General features: G+C 29.7%; 1 protein-coding gene across 1 annotated transcript in view; it reads right to left on the minus strand.

The window, feature by feature from the left end:
• Positions 1-21,007, minus strand: part of LOC122511920 (LIM/homeobox protein Awh-like) — a 24,217-nt gene continuing 3,210 nt past the window's right edge. Inside the window, exons 2-4 of the mRNA XM_043627486.1 lie at positions 17,944-18,239; positions 692-1,146; positions 1-600 (exon numbers count right to left, since the gene is read on the minus strand). Coding sequence (XP_043483421.1) covers positions 434-600; positions 692-1,146; positions 17,944-18,239 — 918 coding nt within the window. The 3' untranslated portion in view covers positions 1-433. The remainder of the gene's footprint in view (positions 601-691; positions 1,147-17,943; positions 18,240-21,007) is intronic.

Genomic DNA, 21,007 nt, shown 5'->3' on the forward strand with positions numbered 1-21,007 from the left:
CAATGCTAATGAAGAGGTGCAGTTTGGAAAAATTATTACTACAAATTATATTGCATGATGAACAATGGATAAATATTAATATATGTATACGGACACAGTTTTTATAGTGATGCATGTCTAACAAATAAATATAATTTGTCTTTTCGTCTCCTTTTATAAAAGAGGTGAGAGAAAGCGATAAAATTCAATTACTTTAATTTTTATTTTGACTATATGCTCGACTTTGTCGAGAATTTACCGATCGAAAATCGTTTGACATGCAACACTAGATTTTAAAATCGTAGAACGTAGGAATATTTTTCAAACTTATATGATGAAGTAAGCTTTCTAATATTTACAAATTTTATTTACAATAATTCAAGAGGATGGATAGTAATTAATATCCAACTGTAAAATACAGATTTTATGCAATCATGAAAGGAAGTCTACAAGATTAGCCGCTCTGATAGTCATATTCAATTTGAAGATATCCGGGTGTTGATGGTGTTACTGGTGTCGAGAGGTTCATAAAAGACTTTGGACTTCCATGATTCTGATCAACATTAATTGCATTTTGATAAATATCACTTGTATGGTGCTGTAATGGTGAAGAATGATAGACTGTAAAAATATAGTTTATTTAAATAAGAAGTACATCAAAATTAATTAACCACTAATTAAACTTTCAATGATTTAAGAAATGCAAACTCACTTGGAGATTTTATTTTTCCATTGTGCTTTTTTTGCCTTGCTCTTGAATTTTGAAACCATACTTGTGTCACTCTCTTTGTTAAACCAGTGACGTTCGCTATCCTTTCGAGGTCCTGTCCGTCGGGGTTGCTATCTAATTGAAAGTTGGCTTGAAGAATGGCTAATTGTTCCTCTGTAAAAGTAGTTCTAACTCTTTTTGATTTACTGTATTTCCCGCCATGCTCAGAGTCACAATCTTCTGAAGAACTACTGTTGTTGCCCTCAATTACATCCAAATAATGTGTTTTGCAAAGTAATCGTGCGTCTAGTAAGGCGAAATGCTCTCCAGTTGATAATTGTCGTGAACAAGCATCACAGGCAAAGCAAGCTAAATGGTAAACTCTGTCTCTTGCTCTTCTCACCCAATCGCCAGCTCCCATATTTCTACCGCATTTTGCACATTTGGTTCCGAAATTTCTGTTAAAAATAAGAAGCAAAATTTATTTAACAATTTGTTTATTTCTTAAGTTGTATTTAAATAATAGTAAAAGAATTATGCATGAGTATCAATTGCGAGTATCCAATTTACTAACAGGGTTAAAATTAAAACAGTTTTAGAATAGTTTTGTTTTTAGAACAAAAATTATTAATAAATTATTCATTACAACAATTAATATAAATTCATTTAGTTCTTAAGAAAAGATGTGTGAAAGTGTGCTCAAAGTGAATATAAAGAACTGACTGGCTAAATTAGAAAGCACTTTTTAAATTTGATAAAGAAACAAATGGGTAGGAAACTTTAGATAGCAGAAGAAAGAAAGTATGTTAGATTTCATAATCCTCCCCGGATTCGTTATATATGATCGATTATCTGAATCCATTTGAAAAACGGTTCTAAACCCTCTAAGTGGTTTCAATTAAAGGTTGATAGCGGTTTCCCTAACAGCAACGGATATCCTACTGACATCCTAATCACATCCGGAAATTTAGATATTTCTAAGATGTATTTAAGATATCTCGTCAGGTCATCCTAAGGATATAATAGCTTCCGGATATCCTTAGGATATCTTGAATGTCTGGGTGCTGTTAGGTTTGCTTTTGACAGACAAGTTAGTCTTGTAGTTGGTATCTCTTTTGATTTGAGTAACCTTAGGATTAATAATCGGACTTGATGCTAAGTTTAATTTATTAAATTAAATTAATTAGGTAGAGATCCGCTTTTTGTATTTTAAGAGAGTGACATTAGATTCGTAATCAGCCGCCTGGAAAACTTTATAAATACAAAGGATGATGAAATTTACGTTACTTTAAAAAAGTCGGGCGTTAAATGGTTAAAAACGGACTTGTTTATCAGAATGGATACGAATACTGTAACGAAGTGTTTCGTTACTTACTTTTCCTAATTTGCCATGTGTAGGAAAAGCATTTTCAGCATATAGAGAGTCGTTTGTTTGTCTCTTTCTTATCATAGGTCTGTCTTGTTTGTTGTCAAGTCTCTTGTATCTTTCTTTCGTATCAGCGTGTGAGGAGCTGTGGTTTTCGTGAAATCAGAATTTAAATGATTTTGCGCATGATTAATTGTCAGCGTACGTCACATAGTCAGCGACCCTTTCCTAGTCTCTTTCAGGTGCCGTTCCGTGGGGATAAGAAAACAGGATTCTTCGGAAAATTGTGAAGGAAAAACACGGAAATGATTTGATAATGGATAGCCAACTGGGGACAATCAGATAGTTCGACACTTACTACTGAGTTTCCGAGGAGTCGTAACGCGGTTTTGACGAGTGTCATAATCGAGAGTTATTTGAGCGTTTAATTAATAATTTATAGTTTGTTAATTAATTGAGTTTTATTAATAAACAGTTGTTTTTGTTAATTGCCTGTTTTACTGTATTTTGCGTTCATTGAGGGTCGGAGGAGAGTACCAGATAGTAGAGAAATATATTGGTAGCGTCTCAGCGGTCAAGTTCGAAAAGTTTGTTTGGTTGTTCGTTGTCCAGAGGACCGTTTTGCATCACAGCATCGGCTTGGCAGAATTTCCCGATGAGATTGTTTACTGGCCTTGGTGGTATATGTATACTGGAGAAAACCAGCTTACCTTTGAAGGTCTCGCTGTTGTACCGAGTTTTAATATTCCACCGAGCTCATTTACAGTGATTTACAATCTATCGGAGGCTAGAAATTATGGTTAATGTGAAACTGGATGTTTCAGAAGTTGTTTGTAATGAAGTGTTTCGTTACTTACTCTGCCTAATCTGTCATATATGGGAAAAGCATATTCACAGTATAGCGAGTCGTTCATCAGTCTCTTTCTTATCATAGGCTTGCCTCGTATCTTGTCAAGTCTTTTGTAACTAGCTATGACTTTCGTGAGATCTGAATTTTAACGATTTTCCGCATGATTAATTGTCAGCGTACGTCACTTAGTCAGCGACCCTATTCTAGTCTCTTTCAATTACCGTTCCGTGGGGATAAGAAAGAAGGGTTCTTCCGAAATTTACGAAAGAAAAACAAGGAAACGAAGTGATAATGAGGAAGCCTACTGGGGACAATCGGATTGTTCGACTCTTACATGCGGAGCTCCAAGAAGTCGTGACGCGATTTGACTAGTGTCATATTCGAGATATTTTGAAAGAGTTTTATTAATTAATTTTTAGTTTTTGTTAATTCTTTCGAGTTTAAGATTTATTAATAAATTGTTGTTTTTATTAATTTTGGGTTTTAATGAGTTTTTGATTATTGAGGACCAGATGAGAGTATCAGCGAGATTAGTGTAATATCTGCAATCGTGGAATTTTAATATCTATCCAAGTGGAAAATTTACCGGAGTCTGCTGGGAGTAATTCTGGAAAATTTTAAATATTTTCGTAGAAAATGACATTCTGGATTCCACATTTCATATTGCTCATTTTATATTCAACCTTTCATATTAAACATTCTGGATTCCACATTTACAATTGCACATTTCATATTCCACATTTTATATTCAACCTTTCATATTAAACATTCTGGATTCCACATTTCAAATTCCCCATTATGGATTCCACATTCCTTATTCAACGTTCTATGTTTCACATTCCCAATTCTACATTTTCGATTACACATTCAAAATTCCCAATTCCACATTTCGTATTTCATATTCCTTATTCCACATTCTATTTTGCACTTTTCACATTCCACATCCTGTATTACAAATTGCATATTTGTTTATTTTGAGCGTTTCGATTGACACATTTCGTATTAATTAAGGAATTGATAATTACAGTTGTTCCTAATGATAACGCAATGGGACCCAAATTAGGATAAGTGATTTAGCATCAGAAAAATGGGTTTAAATAATTGATGAATTTATCGATCGTTTATTTATTAAATAATTTAAAAAAGAAAATTCCAATATCTTTAATTATAAGTTGGCTCCGTAAACTTCTTAATTTCAATTCGTTTATGTGAAATTTATAATGTAGGATCTAGAAGGTGCAATGTGGAATATGAAATGTGGAGTCCGGAATATAAAATTTGAAATGTAGAATATGGAATCTGGAATATGGGATATGAAATGGGAAATATGAAATGTGGAATCCGGAATGTGAAATTTGAAATGTAGAATATGGAATCCAGAATGTGGAACATAAAAATGTGAAATCCGGAATAAGGGTTATGAAATGTGGTATGTGAACTGTAGAAACGGGAATGTGGAATTTAAAAAGTGGAGTATGAAATGTGGAATCCGGAATGTGTAATGTGGAATATGAAATGTGAAATTTGAAATGTAGAATATGGAATCCAGAATGTGGAACATAAAAATGTGGAATCCGGAATATGGGTTATGAAATATGGAATATGAAATGTAGAATCTAGACTGTGGAATATGAAATGTGTAATCTAAAAGGTGGAATCCGGAATGTGAAATACGAAATGTAGAATATGAAATCCGGAATATGGGATATGAAATGTAAAATTTGGAATTTTAAATGTAGAATATGAAATGTGGAATCAAGAATATGGGATATGAAATGTAGAATATGAAATGTGAAATATGAAATGTAGAATCTGGAATTTAAAATGTAGGGTATAAAATGTAGAATCCGGTATGTGTAATGTGCAATATGAAATATGGAATCCGGAATGTGAAATTTGAAATAAAGAATATCGAATCCGGAATGTGGAATATGAAATATGGAATCCGAAACGACTCCGTGAGACTCCGAGAACTTTTCCACGTGGGTAAATAAATCGTGGAAATAAATTATATGATCTAGAAATGAGAATACTTCTGTACCGTGATAATAGCAAGAGTCATCTAATTTTCAATGTAATGAAAGAAAATCCCATTAAATGCAGAATTAATAACTAAATATAATTTTGGTTTAACTCGACTCTTATAAACTTTTCACTATATCTTAAATGGGAAGGACGGATAGTTCTGTCCTCTGAGTGACAAATTAATAATTTTATTTTCATATTCGGATATTACCCAGGAGGTCAATTACTATGGATTCCAAATTATAGATTCCGAATTCCATATTCCTTATTTTGAATTTTGAATTTCACATTCAGGATTTCGAATCACATATTTCGAATTACTCACACCGAATTCCATGTAACTTATTATTAATTTAATATTCAAGATACTGAATCTCACTATCTAAATTACAAATTCCATGTTTCGAATTTCACATTCGAATTCGAATCCCACATTCGAGATTCTTATTTTCGAATTTCATATTCAGGATTAGCATTTTCAATTCCAGAATGTGACATGTAGAATTCAAAATACGAAATATAAACTGACGTCGTATTTGGATCAGAATCCGAAATCATTAATGTGGGATTTAAAAAATGAAATGTCAGATTCAAAATCCGGAAAGTGGGATTCGCAATAAGTCACAAATTCAACCCCCAGGATCACGTAAATTACAATCCATCTTAAAAGTTCTTCACTAAATATAAAAAATAATTTGATTTTTCGAAACTCCTCTCAAATAAGTCTTAATTTATGATTTACCATTTATATCTTATTAGAGTATTACAGTTTATTAAAATGGATAGTTTTTAAAAAAAATATACCACTATTATCCTTTTTGATGTAAGTTATTGAATTCGATCATTTTTCTTGCTCAAAAGAAAGATATTTACGCCTGCGAATTTTGATAAATCGAAATGTTTTGCTTACGAATGACTGTTAAAATATTTTCTTTTCATTTAAGATTGAAAAGATTTCTTTCTGATATATGACAAGAGAAGTCTGAGGACCTCACACGTAATCGATGATTCTTACTCAGGTGTAACGGGAGTGTTGATGTGTTTTATGTGAGCGTGAGTTAACATATGTATGTGGGTGCTAAGTCACAAGTCAGAACTGTCTAGCGTCAGTGCAATCACCTCAAAGAAGTAAGGAATTCGCTTTGTAAGCCTTCGACTAGCTAAAAATTCCCTTGTATAAATTTCTGGTCAAACTTTAATTTAAAGAAGACAATTTTTCAATCTCTTAAGGGTATTAAGTTGAAATAAGTTGTTGCACGTTGTAAAAATTGGTGCATCAAGCAGAAAGTCTTATGAACCCTACAATTTACAGATTTAAAAGGTGAGAACTGCGAATAGCTCAACGAAGTTTATATATTCGCGATTCAAATCATAGTATTTTTTTCAATGTCATCATTTAAGAAATATGTTATAACAAAATAATTCTAAATTTGGCATTTTAATAAAAAATATTTAGAAATTAGTGTTTGACATAAGTTATCGATTCTAAAATGCGATTTTCAAATTATGCTTCAGTTCAATTAATAAAATCAATTTCAAAGTTTTTCTAAATAACAAATGATAAAATTTAGTATTCAACCAAAAGAATGTATATATTTAAAAATTTTATAAAAAACATTTTTATTCAACAAAAAAAATTTTTTAAATAATAAAAATTTTGTCTTTTGAGGATCTTTAATTTGTGAAAGTGAAAAGTTTTCTGCAAGCTTATTACAAAAGTTTGATAACGACTCATACAAATTTGTTGCATGGTTGTTGCAAGCTTTCTGCAATTTTTATAAAATATTTCTTAAATTAAAAAAAATTATTTTTAGATTTTTATTTTTCTAATTTTGAGACGTTTCTAACATTAATTTCTAATAATTATACCTTACTTGTTATATTTTTGAACTTATTTATTGATGAGACATGTTTTAAAACAAATTCCTTACTTATTATATCCTGAAATATTTTTGTAAATTTCCACTTTAATTTTGAACAATAAATTACTTTATTATGTAATTTTTTAACAAATAAAAATATTAAATATCCTATTTATATAAAACCATACATCATGGGGGTTTTCGAGGTCGTTGAATACAAATCTAAGATTAGTTTTCGAAAATTCAAAATGGCGGATCCAATATGGCAGACATGAAAATTAAACATCGACTGAATTTGCTTAAAAGTGGTTATTTGGGAGTTATTGGAGTCGCTAAATAAAATACAATAATAAAAATAGATTTTGATGATTTCAAATGATCGAATAAAAATAAAAGATGCTTATATATAAGTCATGTACCAGAAAATCCATAGTCGGGTAATTTGTATAAAATGAAAGCCTCTTCATTAGCATCTGCCATATCAAAGTTTTAAAAACTGACCTCAGATTCGTATTCAGCTAACCCAAAAAAAAACTTTTAATTTTCAAGTTCACCATATTGGATACGCCATGTTTAATTTTTGAAAACTTACAGCAGTCTCGTACTCAGCGAACACAACACCCTCTAAGTAACAAGTTTCAAGCAAATTCAGACAATTTTTAATCGTTCCATTCTCAGTCCCCTCGAATTTGTTTCTTAAAATTTGTCATCAATGATAAATTCCAAAATGCATCAAGAAAGGTATAAATAATAAAAATAGACTGCAAAAAAATCCTCAAATTCAAAAAATAGGGGAGAGGGCCCTAAGGTGTTCACCCATCTTTTGAACGACTATAGATTTCAAATGGAATTATATATAAAGGTCAATAATTCGGCGTTTGGAACTTTATCTTATTACCTAACTTCCTATCATAAAGTTTTTTTCATTTCATTAATAAAAAAAAGTTATGACACTTTTTAAAAAAAGTTGAAAATTCGAATTTTAAAAAAGTGGCCCCAAGGTGGTCACCATACAAAAATTCACTAAAAAAGTTTTAAAAAAATGTAAAAAACGTATTATTAAGTTGTTTATTTAATATTAAATGTTTTTCATAATCGCAGAAACATATTACATATTTTTTTTGCACTTTGTCCTTTCGTCAAAAATGATACTTTTTGTGTATGTATTAGATAGGTAAAATTTTGAAAATAATTCTATTTCATTATTATTCATCATAAAACTTAAAAATTGATAAAATTCACATTCACAGTGATAAATGTTGATAAATATAGCGTATAAACACATTTTCATAAAAAAATAAAAGGGACCACCTTGGGACCAAAAAAGTGTCCACCTTAGGGCCAAGACACAATTTTTTAAACGTTAATGAAAAAATTTTTTAAAGCACAATATTAATTATATTCATTTGGAATATTATTGTGCGATATATAAAGATAATTATAACGATTTTTACTAATTTAAAATGGTTAATTTCGATGATTTTAACACCCTGAAAAAAAATTTCTTGATAATTAAAAAATCTTTGTCTTCTCAAATAATAACAATAACAAAAAACATTTGAAGATACTAACTAATATACAAAAATTTTCTTAGGGTGACCACCTTAGGGCCCTGACCACCTTGGGGCCTTCTCCCCTAAAAAAAAATTTTAATATTGTTTTTAAAAATATTTTTGAAAAATTACAATTTTCTTAGGCTGTAAGCTTGTCAATATTGCACGGTAAGCTTCCAGCAAGTCTTCCAGCTAAGCCTTTTTCATATTTGGTAAGCGTTCCGTTTATAATATATTTATTGATTGTTTTGAAATATTTAACCCCTAAATTAAATTATTTATTTAAAAAATTTAAAGGACTGGAAGTAATATTTACTTGTTTGTTTATATTGAAATAAATAAAAAAAATTAAATATGCAACTTGAAAGTTCAGTAAGTTCAAAAATACAAATTTTAAATTTAACCCTTTTGTGCCTCCGGGACATAAATGTCCCACTTAGAAAATGTAATGTAATTCTTTTAAAAGTGAACCAATTAATTTGCGGTAAATTTCTTTCTATTTTGAATGGATGCTGTTACAATTAGAAAAATAATAAATTACAAAACGTAGTAATATTTATTTTAAACAATAGAATGAACATTCAGTGTTTTTAAAAAAAACCGCAGTTATGTAACAAACTATTTATTTAATTAACATTTGGTGAATAATTTTTAACAACACTTCGGTTTCCTATGTTTTTGGGGTCGCTGATTACGAATTTGGATTTAAAATTAAAAAATTTAAGTTGGTGGACATTTTTTTCAAAATTGCTCATATTTGCTTGACACTTGTTAATCGGGATTTTTCAGAATTGCCATTTTGAATTTCGAAAATCTGACTTCAGATTCGTAATCAGCGACCCTAAAAACCCCGAGTAACAAATTTAATGCAAATTTGATCAATTTTTAAAAAATGGCCGCTATATTCGATCCACCATTTTGAAATTTGAAAATTTTGAAAATCTGACTTTAGATTCGTAATCAACGACCCCAAAAACCCCCGAGCAACAAGTTTACATAAAATCTACTGTCTGGGTCTCCCGAAGGCACAAAAGGGTTAAAAGCAAGACTTTTTTAACAATTTTTTTAAAAAAGCATCAATTTTAAAGTCTTAAAAAATCTTAGGGGTTAAGACCAAGACAAATTGAAAGAAAATGTTTCTGAAGGCAGTTTTTTGGAAATTCCTCTTATTTTGGAAATATTGTATAGTTATTTTCGAAATATTTAAGAAAAATGACTGAAAATAATTGAAATTAAAAAAAGGATTTTTCATTAATTTGGTTAATTCTCTATTCAGTTTGTCCTGAAAAATGATGAAAAATATTTTTTTTAAGTATTCACTGACATTAACAACAGGTACTAAAACTCTTTTCATTGAGCCACAAGCGCAATATGTATATATATATATATATATATATATATATATATATATATATATCTGAAATTGATGCCTGCTGCAGGAATAGTAAAAGTAACTGCGGACGTGACGAAGCGGAAAAGATATATATTAATCGTCGGTGAAGCAGCATATAAAAATTCATTATATCATTTTTGAAGTTTAATTTTTTACTAAATTATATTTTAAATAAAATATTTTTTATGCATTCAAAAAACCTGTATTTATACAATTAATTGTATTTTAGTCTAAACCTCCAGAATATTTATTATTTAGGTATTTTCTAGATATCATTAAAGTATTAGTGAATAAAAAATAAAATATTAAAAGAAAATAAATATAATTAAATTAAAAAAAGATATCCTAAATATTCTTGTGTTGAAAGTGACAGAATATTAATACTTAATTACAAATTTCATAAAGTTGGTGCAAAAAATCATTGCAATTTATTATTTCTTATTATTACTTTTATGTACGTATTATTTATAATTCATTTATCGAATTTAATAAAAGTTTCTAAAAATGTAATTAGAATGAAAAATTTACTAAGGGAAAGCAAATAATGAATTGAAACAGTGTAAATATTATTATTAAAATCGATTAATAAAATTATTATTTTAACTGACACTCGTTTATATTACAAGAGGAACCGAGTAAAAATATTTTTAAAAAGACGATTATTTTTCTCATGCTCGTCAATGCCTAAATCGCCTTGATCGATATTCATCACACTGCGTATGACCATGCCCATCATTCCATTCATATATTGCGTCGGATCATAAAAGTGACAAATGAGCTTTGAAAATATTTATAGCTGTCATTTTAACAAAAAATTCTTGTTAAATTGATCAGAATAGGAACCAGAAACTTTTAGATTCTACATTCTTGAACAATTTTCGAGCAGTGGAAATAGTAATACGTTTTTATAATACTATACACCCTAAAACAGTAATTTTTTCAATTCTACAAAATTTATCTCATTATAAAGTATATTTATCCTTTTATCGAGCCTTTTATATATAGATAATTCTCCACAAAATAATTACTTTTTTTTTGAAAAAAAATTATTTTTTAAAAATATTTCCTTTATGTAGGTCATTTATACTTGAAAATAATTATTAATTAACATATATTAACCCTTTTGTGCCCCCGGGAAAGCCAACCAGTGGATTTTATTTAAACTTGTTACTTAAGGGTTTTTGGGGTCGCTGACTACGAATCTAAAGTCAGATTTTCAAAATTCAAAATGGCGGATCCAATATGGCGGACTTTTTTTTCAAAATTAATCAAATTTCCATAAAATTTGTTACTCGGGGGTTTTTAGGGTCGCTGATTACGAATCTAAAGTCAGATATTCAAAATGACAACCCTGAAAACTCTGAGTAACAAGTTTCAAGCAAATATGAGCAATTTTGAAAAAAAATGTGCACCAACTTGAATTTTAGAAATTTTGTAAAGTTTTTTTAATTTTAAATTGTTTTATAGTTCGAATTGTTATGTCAAAAATTTAACAGTTAATTTGTAAATAATAAAATAAGTAAAGTAAGAAAATTTATCCCAAATTTAAAAAAATTCAGAAAGAGGTACAATTGCAATTTTTAAAAATAGTTAATCATTTATTTTTGTATTTAAATACTTGAATTCTGATAAGAATTGATTTAAAAAATATTTTTATTTAAAACTTTAGAAAATAGGATTTCTTTACAAATAATTAAAGTTCAAAATGTTTTTAAATTGAAATCTTTGAAATTCTATAATTGCTGTAAAAGTATAATAATACTTGAATATAAAAAATTATTAATTTGTTAGCTTCTTTAAAAATTAAAAGTTTTGAATAATATTATTCAAAAATTTTGGAAGACTTGCAGATCAAATTTTCATAAAAAATTTTTCAAATGGTTTTACATTTTAAAAGTATTTCGAAACTTTAAGTAAAAAAAAAAAAAAATTCAGTTAAACTTTTAGAAAATAATTGAATATTTACAGCTCTATAACTGGAGTTTTAGAAATTAATTAAATTTTAAAAGAATTTTAAGTTAAATTCTTTGAAAATGGAATGAAAGCAAAAATATATAAATATTTCAACTTTTATTTTTAAAAATTATTAATAACATTATTTTTCTTTAAAAATTCTTAAAGTTTTGAACAATTTTATTTAAAAATTATTTTAAAAAAGAATTGAATTTTGGAAGAATTACAGTTACAATTTTTTGAAATAATTACAATTTGGAAAAGGTATAGAAATTATTTGAAATTTTAATTCCTGTGGAAAATAAAATAAGAATAAGTTTTTAAAATTTTGTTTAACAAAAAGTATTCAAGTTTTTAATAATTTATTTTAAAAATTCCGAAAAAATTTGTTTCTTTAATAAATGTAATTAAAATTTTTTTAAAATAATTATTGTATTTCCGAAAATAATATAAAAAATTTAAACAATTAAAAATGTTGTCAAATTTCATTGAAATAACTTTTACCAATTGGACATTAAAACGAAAATTTGATTCTTATTTTGAAAGAGAGTATTGAAAGTATATTAGAAGAGGGATTATTGTTGCCATATGTTAAGCTATGTGGGCGGTTAATTAAAATAGTCTGCGAACGTCCTGGTGTTATTCACCCTATAACAGCGATGAATATTTCAGTATATCCTAATCCTAATCTTTTGTAAATAATTAACCCTAACAGTATCGAGATATTGAGAATATTCTCAATATATTGAAAATTTATTTATATATTAGGATAAGTCTGGGGGGATGGCCATAGTTTTTTAAGTATTGTAGAAATTACGAAAAAGCTATTTTTGTCTAAACTTTTATTGATAATTAAACATTTAAGTTTCAAGCAAGACCAATATTAATAGTATTCGGCAGCCATATTGGATCCACCATTTTATATTTTTAAAAATTAAATTCAGATTCTGCGACTTCAAAAGTCCTCGAGGATGAAGGTTTGAACTTTCATTTAACCCGTTGTAGAAATTTTTATCAGTTTTCTTTTTAGTTTCCCAGTGCTTCAAAAAGTGCTAAAAAGGCAAATTTTGAAACTTAAATCTCCATTTTTTATGGGACAAATCGGATGATAATTTTTTTTTGCTATTTTTTGGTACCTAAATATTTTATAAATATAGAAAATTTAAGATAAGTACAACATCAATATTTTTGTCACCCAGTGGTGAGAATATGCTCAATGGTAATTTTTCGTCATGTCCCTAGCCCCAGACAGATCAATTCATTTATCTTCAAAATTCCTTTATTGCTGGTCGAAATTTCCGACACCTCAACTTTATAACCAACATACCAATTCATTTCGAAATCGTTTATTCTTTAAATGTTTACGATTCAGGTGCAGGTCAAACACTTTTTTAATGATATCAAAACATCAAACAAATATTTGAGTCTATATTGAAAAAAAAATAACCGAAAGATCTAATATTCAAAGAGCAGAAAGTCATCAAAATAAACAACACATTCAAGCAAAGCCCAAACCATATTCTTCTTTAATAAATATATATCTAAATAGAAAAATCTTATCATCCTAAAAATTTTTATCAATTGAATTCCCCTTTTTTAAATATAAAGAAACAATATATTTAAATATATAATGAAAAAAAGAAACAAAATTAAAAATCATTTTTGCAATTAAGTTTAATCGCAGAAGATAATGTAAAATTGTTTTTAAATGCATCTTTATAATATGCTTCGTATAGGAAATCAGTCGATATGACAATGACACCGTACATATTTAAAATTTCACCGTATATATCTACGTGACTCGCACCTTGAGTTCACTCATGTATTAATACACGTTGACATGAATGGCTAGTCGTATGTGAGATCCAAAGAAGCCTGTATCAAAAAACATTAATCATCCAACGTAAACGTCAGATTGTCTTCTTTCATATTTTACGTATGAGTTCATCTATCTTCTCCATCTACATCCGCACCCACGTGACTTAAGAAAACTTAAGACCTAAACATTGTCGTTTAGAAATTTTTTATATACACAAATAACAATTTTTTTTATTTCCAGAAAACCTGTTTTTTAAGTGTTCACTACAACACAAGTGACAGTGTTACAGAACATAAGTTACGAGAATCTTTTATAACATAAAAAACAAACAAAAATATTTTTTAAAAACACTGATACAAAAAGCTGTATAAGAATTAATTGACTTTTTGATGAACCTTTATGTTTTTAGCCTCAGGATTTTAGCGGAATCAATAAATCTCTGCGTTAAGGTTCAGAATAAAAAATTTTAGCCGCATAGACCGATGCAACGGTTGCGACGGTTGCGGCTCCTTTACAGTGGATTCAGATTTCTAAAACTGATTTACAAGAAACATTGATGTTATGTTTCATTAACAACTGTACTTGTGTTTATTGAATCAAGATTTTCGATAGAGAACAGCAGATTCTCTTTCCGCAAATCTAGATCCAGTGATACCTATAAATATTCAATAAGTATACAAGAATTTTGAAAGTAACAAATAATCAATATTTTTTGTAACTTAGGGTAATGAAAAACCTAGAGACATTGAAATAACCAGACGGAAAGGAATTCTATGACATCTTATTGTAATCTACACGGAAAATATGTTTGTGCATATGCTACCCCTAGTATTAGGGGACAAACATATGTCCGGATTTTATCGCATACGATACACGGAGAAGGGATTGCAATTTCACTTTCCAGTAGTATCGTTAACTGCGAAGACAAGTCAAATATTTTTTCCTTGTGATATTAAAATAATTCTTCATGTAATTACTGCTCTACAATGGAAGACCGAAATGGCAACAATACTTATGTTACACCCGTATATTTTTTATATTTCAATTAATGATCTAAATGAATACAAGAAAGAAAGGTAATATTAAATTATTGTTTAAATAAAATGCAACTATGTGTCAATGATTACACATAAAGTCGGCGAATAGATAAAGAAAACACACCTGCAGAAGAAAACATTTTTCAAACCAGGAATACCGAACCGCTAAAAATTGAAGAAGGCATGTAAAGAATACGGAATCAGTCCGCAACCATCTGGATATAATCTAGTTAAAAAAACATGCAAAACAGGTCCTGAACAATCCAAATTCTGTATACGCAAGGAAACCGCGATATTAGTCCGAAACAATCTGGATTTAGTCCAGTTAAAAGACGTAAACTGAAACAAGTATGAAACAAATAGAAATCTGAATGCAAAGAAATCGATATTAGTTCGCAACAATTTGGAATTAGTTTGATAAAATCCTATTCCGAAACAAGTACGAAACAATCCGAAATCTGTATGTAAAGAATTTGGAAATTATCTACAACAATCTGGATTTAATCCCAATTAAAAAACATAATCCGAAACAATCAAAAATCTGTATTCAAAGAATCCGATGTTAGTCAACTTCAATTTGGAATTAGTCTGGTAAAATCCTAGTATTATGGAACAAGTACGAAACAATCCAAAATATTAAAGCTAAGAATTCGGATGTTGAATCCGAATCATGATAGATCAAATATCCTATTACGCTATAGGTTCGATACAATCTGAAATTTGTATAGACAATCTATAAACAGTCCGCAACAATCCGGATTAAATTTAGTTGAAAGACTTAATCCAAAACAATCCGAAATCTGCGTATGCTAAGAATCCGAAATTAGTCAGCAACAATGTGGAATTAGTGCAGCAGAATCCTATTCTAAAACAAGTTCGAAACAATCTAAAATGTTTATGGTTACAGAATTTTTTCTAACCTACATTAAGTCAAATAACAATTTCAATTTAAAATTTTATTCTAAAACCAGAGTTTGGATTTATCCGGACTAATTCGGGATGACAAAACCTAACTATAAATTGGACTGTTTCGTGCTAGCTACCGGTTCACTATCCAGTGGGTACACTTGTTCAAAAAACGTCCTAAGAATGTCTTTTTGCTGACGTCTTTTGGCAAAGTTCAAAGACATCTTGAAGACGTCCTAAAAATGTTCTGTCTTGGCCATTGGATGTCAGAAAGACGTCTTTTTGTTTTAAACTTTGTAGAGATTAATATCTGTCTTCAACGGCTGAGGTGCTTAAGGCACAGTGCTTCAAGGTCAACCCTGGTTAAAAAACCGGACAGATTTCGCACTAATCCGAAATTTGTCCAAAACAATTAAATTAAACAATTAAACACAGGGAATACACGTAAAATACACGTTTATTCAATGAAAACGGAACTTTACAAGCTGCGCAGTATGTTTACTTGATAATTACTCGATATAATGCAATAAAAGATTAATGAACATTTTTGTGCGACGCGGCAGCGGTTTACCCTTAGGCGGTTAGTGCCGGACTAATTTGAAATCCTTTCCAGATCTGGGAAGGTATTTAATAGGGACCCCAGATCTGGCCCCGATTAGACCCATGGCCAAATTTCTACACGGGTGGGATATATATTAACCTGTATCGAAAATCCGACACTGGTTTGTCGATACTGATACACCGATGTTAAATGGACATCGATTCTTTATTAGATTTATGTTGCAAAATCGACATTGGATTGACGGTATTAAATCGACACATTTCTATTAGGAATCCAGTACTGCTTTGTCAACATAAAATCAAATGTTGAATTTATGCAAAATTTATGTTGTGAATTCAGTATTGATTTTCCGACATAAACTCGACATCAAATATGTACTCTAATAATGTTAATGTAGTAAAGGTTCACCGTTTCTACTGAGGCGTCCAATAAATACTGTTTTTATGTCAGGAATTTAGTACTGGTTTGACGACATTAAATCTATGCAGAATGACGTTGAATCTATGCAGAATTTATGTTGAGAATTCAGAACCGGTTTAACTACATTAAATCGACTTTGAATCGTTACAGGATTTTGATACAATCGACCACCAGTTGTTAGCTAAGAAAATGGAAAACCTAGATTTACCAAATGACGAGTGTTTTCTACTTGTGACCTTCGCGTGACTTTTCATTACCGCGACTGTCATCAGCGATCAGATATCTAAAGTAGTAGCATCTACATAAAAAGCTATTGGTATTCTCATTAGATCGTCAAAAGGTTTAAAAAATTTATCAACCTTAAAAACACTATTAGCCTCACTAGTACTTTTTCTTATATAATCTTTTCTTTTGCTATCCCTAACCCTCTTCTTCAAAAATACAATAACGATCTGCAGAGAATTCAAAAGAGATTTCTAAAAATTTTAGCATTAAAGACTGATAGTTGATGTGTAAGATAAAAGGGACCTAGGTCAAAAATATCAATTTCCACTTTCTCGATGATTCTTAAAGAAAAAGATGTTCTCCTTTCATAGCTAGAAACCCCGCACCTATATAGTTTCATTAGTTTTTTTTACAAATGTGCTTCAAAGATGGACGCAATTGGCTTGAAACTTATTGTTACTGAAAGGTTTTTAGGGTCGCTAATTACGAATTTGGTAACAGATAAGGTTGTTTCAAGCGAATCTATTTGCTTCTTACATTTTTATTGCGCCATATTGGATCCGCCATTTTGAATTTTGGAAATCTGCTGCCAGATTCGTAATCAGCGACCCCAAAAGTCCCCAAGTAATGAGTTTCAAGCCGTTTTATTGTGCAGATGCATGAATATCGACTTGTTAATTTTAATGACTTTTTCTCGAAAACTGGATTTTGGGCGTAAGGTTTCTTTTAAACTTACCAGGTCACCATTGTCTGCTCTATAGAGCTAGAAGCTATGATTCAATGTAAGTTTAAAAAAATTTTTCCTTTTTTTATAGCTTTTAAAGTATTAAACGCGTTTTTCTTAAAACGACTTTTTAAAAATCCGTGTTCACTATCATTTAAAATCTACATTACTGATTTATTTCAAACTTGGTACACACTTCCTAGATTTTAAAAACTCCCCCTGAATGATTTCAGTTTAAACTTATAACACTTACGTATGTTTTTCCGTTATAAGGACAGACTACAAACCCTAACAATAATGGATACTCTAGGATATCATGCGGACGTCCTAGTTACATTCGGAAATTAAGATATCTTTAGAATCCCCTCAAGATATCTTAGTACATTAAGGAACCTCTTACAGATGTAATAATTTCTGCACATCTGTATAGGACATCCGCAGGATATCATGAATTTCCGAATGTTGCTAGGGAACTGTATTTTTATTTTTGACATTTGTCATACGGAATTCGTGTTACAAAAAAAACATATGCTGCAAAGTGTTTAAAGTGATATACTTACAGGACATAATCATGCCTGCAATATAGTCGCATGTTTCTTAGAAAACAGGAGTGATGATCGTGTAGAGATCTTGCGCATATGAAACACCTTAAACATTTAGAATGCCAAGAACGTCCACCCACACACAGAACAGTTTGTTCGTCAACATTTTCTCCACAACCTCCACAGTCCATTACAAACACACTGCCTTTATTATTACAATTTACTACACTAAGAGTTTTACTCATTTTATCAACATTATTATTGTTTACGCACTCCAAATTGTCCTCATGATCAGCACTTCTCACGATCTCAGTCTGAAACAAGAATACTTTTATTAATTTTTGTTATTTTTCAGTTATAGTATATAGTTAAGAAATAGCTAATAAAATTTTTATAAGTATATACTAATTACTATAATTAAATTTTCTGTTTTTTGGACAATTTTACATGAAATAGCATTTTTTACATATATTGATAAGTTAAGAACTTTTTTATTTAAGTATACTTTTAATAAATATTATAGCTCAATCCTTAGTCTTACTTCTGACCTGACTTATATACACTAAAGAAGAGTTTTATAAATTGAACTTATATTTGGTAACGGTTATAGAATATTAAAATCGAAAGCATCAATTTGACAGTCTCAAGAAATTTTTAAATTACCACGTTTTGATGCAAATTACTAGGGGGTTCTTGAAATCGCTTATCAGAAATACGATGTCCGTTTCTCAACGTTACACTTCCGACATTTATTGATTTAAGTTTACAAACTTTATTCCTTATCGTTTATATTAAACCTACCCAATGGATACATCATCTTGCATCAATCTGGTATAGCAGACTTACTTTGCAAGGTTTTCCAGTTTGCAGTAAGCAAACTAAGTTAGCTTGCGGTAAGCTTATTGTAAGGTTAAAATACCCTAACTAACCCAAGGTTGGACTGTAATCTTGCCGTAGGGTTACTGTAAGATTTCACCGTAAATTTGCGGTAAGATTGCAAGGCAAGCTTACCCCAACATTACCTGCGGGGATCGATTACGTAACTTATTCCGTATTCCACATTCCGGATTCCATTTTTCATATTCCGGATTACACATGCCGGATTCCATATTCCGGATTCCACATTTCAAATTCCACATTTTGGATTCCACGTTCCAAAAATCATTTTGCGGATTCCATATTCTAAATTCGGGATTGCATATTAAATGTGCAATCTGGAATATGGAATTGCGAACTAAGAATCTACAATGTCCAAATTGTATGAATACGGAATTTGAAATTTTGAATCTAGAATGTGGAATATGGAATGTGAAATCCGAAATGGAATATTCTGGAATCCGGAATATGAATTATGGGGTCCTAAATGTGAAATATGAATTGTGGAATGTGGAATATGAAATGTGGAATCTGGATTCCACAATCCGAATTGTAGTATTCGGAATGTAAATTCGGATTGTAGTATCCGAAATGTGGAATCCGGAATAAAATAACTCCGGAGGAGATGGCCCAATTCAAAAATTTTACAGAATTAGTAAAAAAAATATCACTTATTACAGGTTATTCTTCAAACTTTTGTGACTAAAAATAAATGTAAACAATAAATTGTTGAAAAATAATGAAAATGTAAGTGTAATTCTTCTTCATTTTTTTGTATGTTTCTAAAAAACTTTGAGAAATTCAGATTTCTTATTGTAATATTGCTAATAACTATAATACACTATTGTTTCGGAAATTTTTCATACTACAAATTAATATGTACCACTGCCAAAATCTATAGCGAACCATATGGGCAAAGGCAAAAATATCAAAATATTTGAAAATCTAGTGAACTATGTCCAACGACAAAAATAATAATTTAAACCCTCAAAATATCCATATTTTGCCATGTCAGAAAATCTAGCAAATCGTGGACAACGGGAAAACTATTAGTTTAAATCTGAAAATTTCTATACTTTGACTATGGTTACAATTTAGGAAACCATGTTAAATGACAAAAATATTCAAAAACCAGAAAATTTATATCACAGAAAAAAAATGATTCGTACGAAATTCTTACGATTTATGTACGAATTTCGTTCAGGAATCCGGCCAGATTCGTACAGAATTCCTATCGAATTCGTATGAAATTACTAGTGAAATTCGTGTGGCGTTTTGAAACGTTTTTTCGCACGAATATTCATGCGAATAGTACCCGGATTTTTTAAAATGGATTTTCAAAAAAAAATTTCGTTCGGAAATCCGTATGGAAATTCACACGGAAATTCTTTTGACAATTTATTCAAAAATTTTTGGTCAAATTTCCTTACGAATTTCGTACGAAATTCGACCGCATTACGAACGGATTTATTTTAGAAAATTTTTATAAAATTCTGCTCAGAAATTCGTATGGAATTCCGCACGAAATGTCAGATAAAAATATCCTCAAAAGTTTTCGGCGAAATTTCTATACGAAATTCGTATGAAATTCGAGCGAATTACGAACGGATTTATTTTAGAAAATTTTTATAAAATCTGCTAGGAAATTCGTATGAAATTCCACACGGAATGTCAACTAAAAATTTCTTTAAAAATTTTCGACCAAATTTTCATACGAAATTCGTATGAAATTCGAGCGAATTACGAACGGATTTATTTTAGAAAATTTTTATAAAATCTGCTAGGAAATTCGTATGAAATTCCACACGGAATGTCAACTAAAAATTTCTTTAAAAATTTTCGACCAAATTTTCATACGAAATTCGTATAAAATTCGAGCGAATTACAAATGGATTTATTTTGGAAAATTTTTATAAAATTTCTGCTTGAAAATTCGTATGGAATTGCGCACGAAATGTCAACTAAAAATTCCTTCAAAAATTTTCGGCAGAATTTCCATACGAATTTCCGAGCAGAATTTTCTAAAAAATTTCCAAAAGAAATCCGGTGGTAATTCTCTCGAATTTCATACGAATTTCGTATGGAAATTTCACCGAAAACACTTTTGAGGAAATTTTTATCTGACATTTCGTGCGGAATTCCATACGAATTTCCGAGCAGAATTTTATAGAAATTTTCTAAAATAAATCCGTTCGTAATTCGGTCG

Source organism: Leptopilina heterotoma, unplaced genomic scaffold (assembly GCF_015476425.1).
Source record: "Leptopilina heterotoma isolate Lh14 unplaced genomic scaffold, ASM1547642v1 Lhet_91, whole genome shotgun sequence".
Classification (NCBI taxonomy): Eukaryota; Metazoa; Arthropoda; class Insecta; order Hymenoptera; family Figitidae; genus Leptopilina; species Leptopilina heterotoma.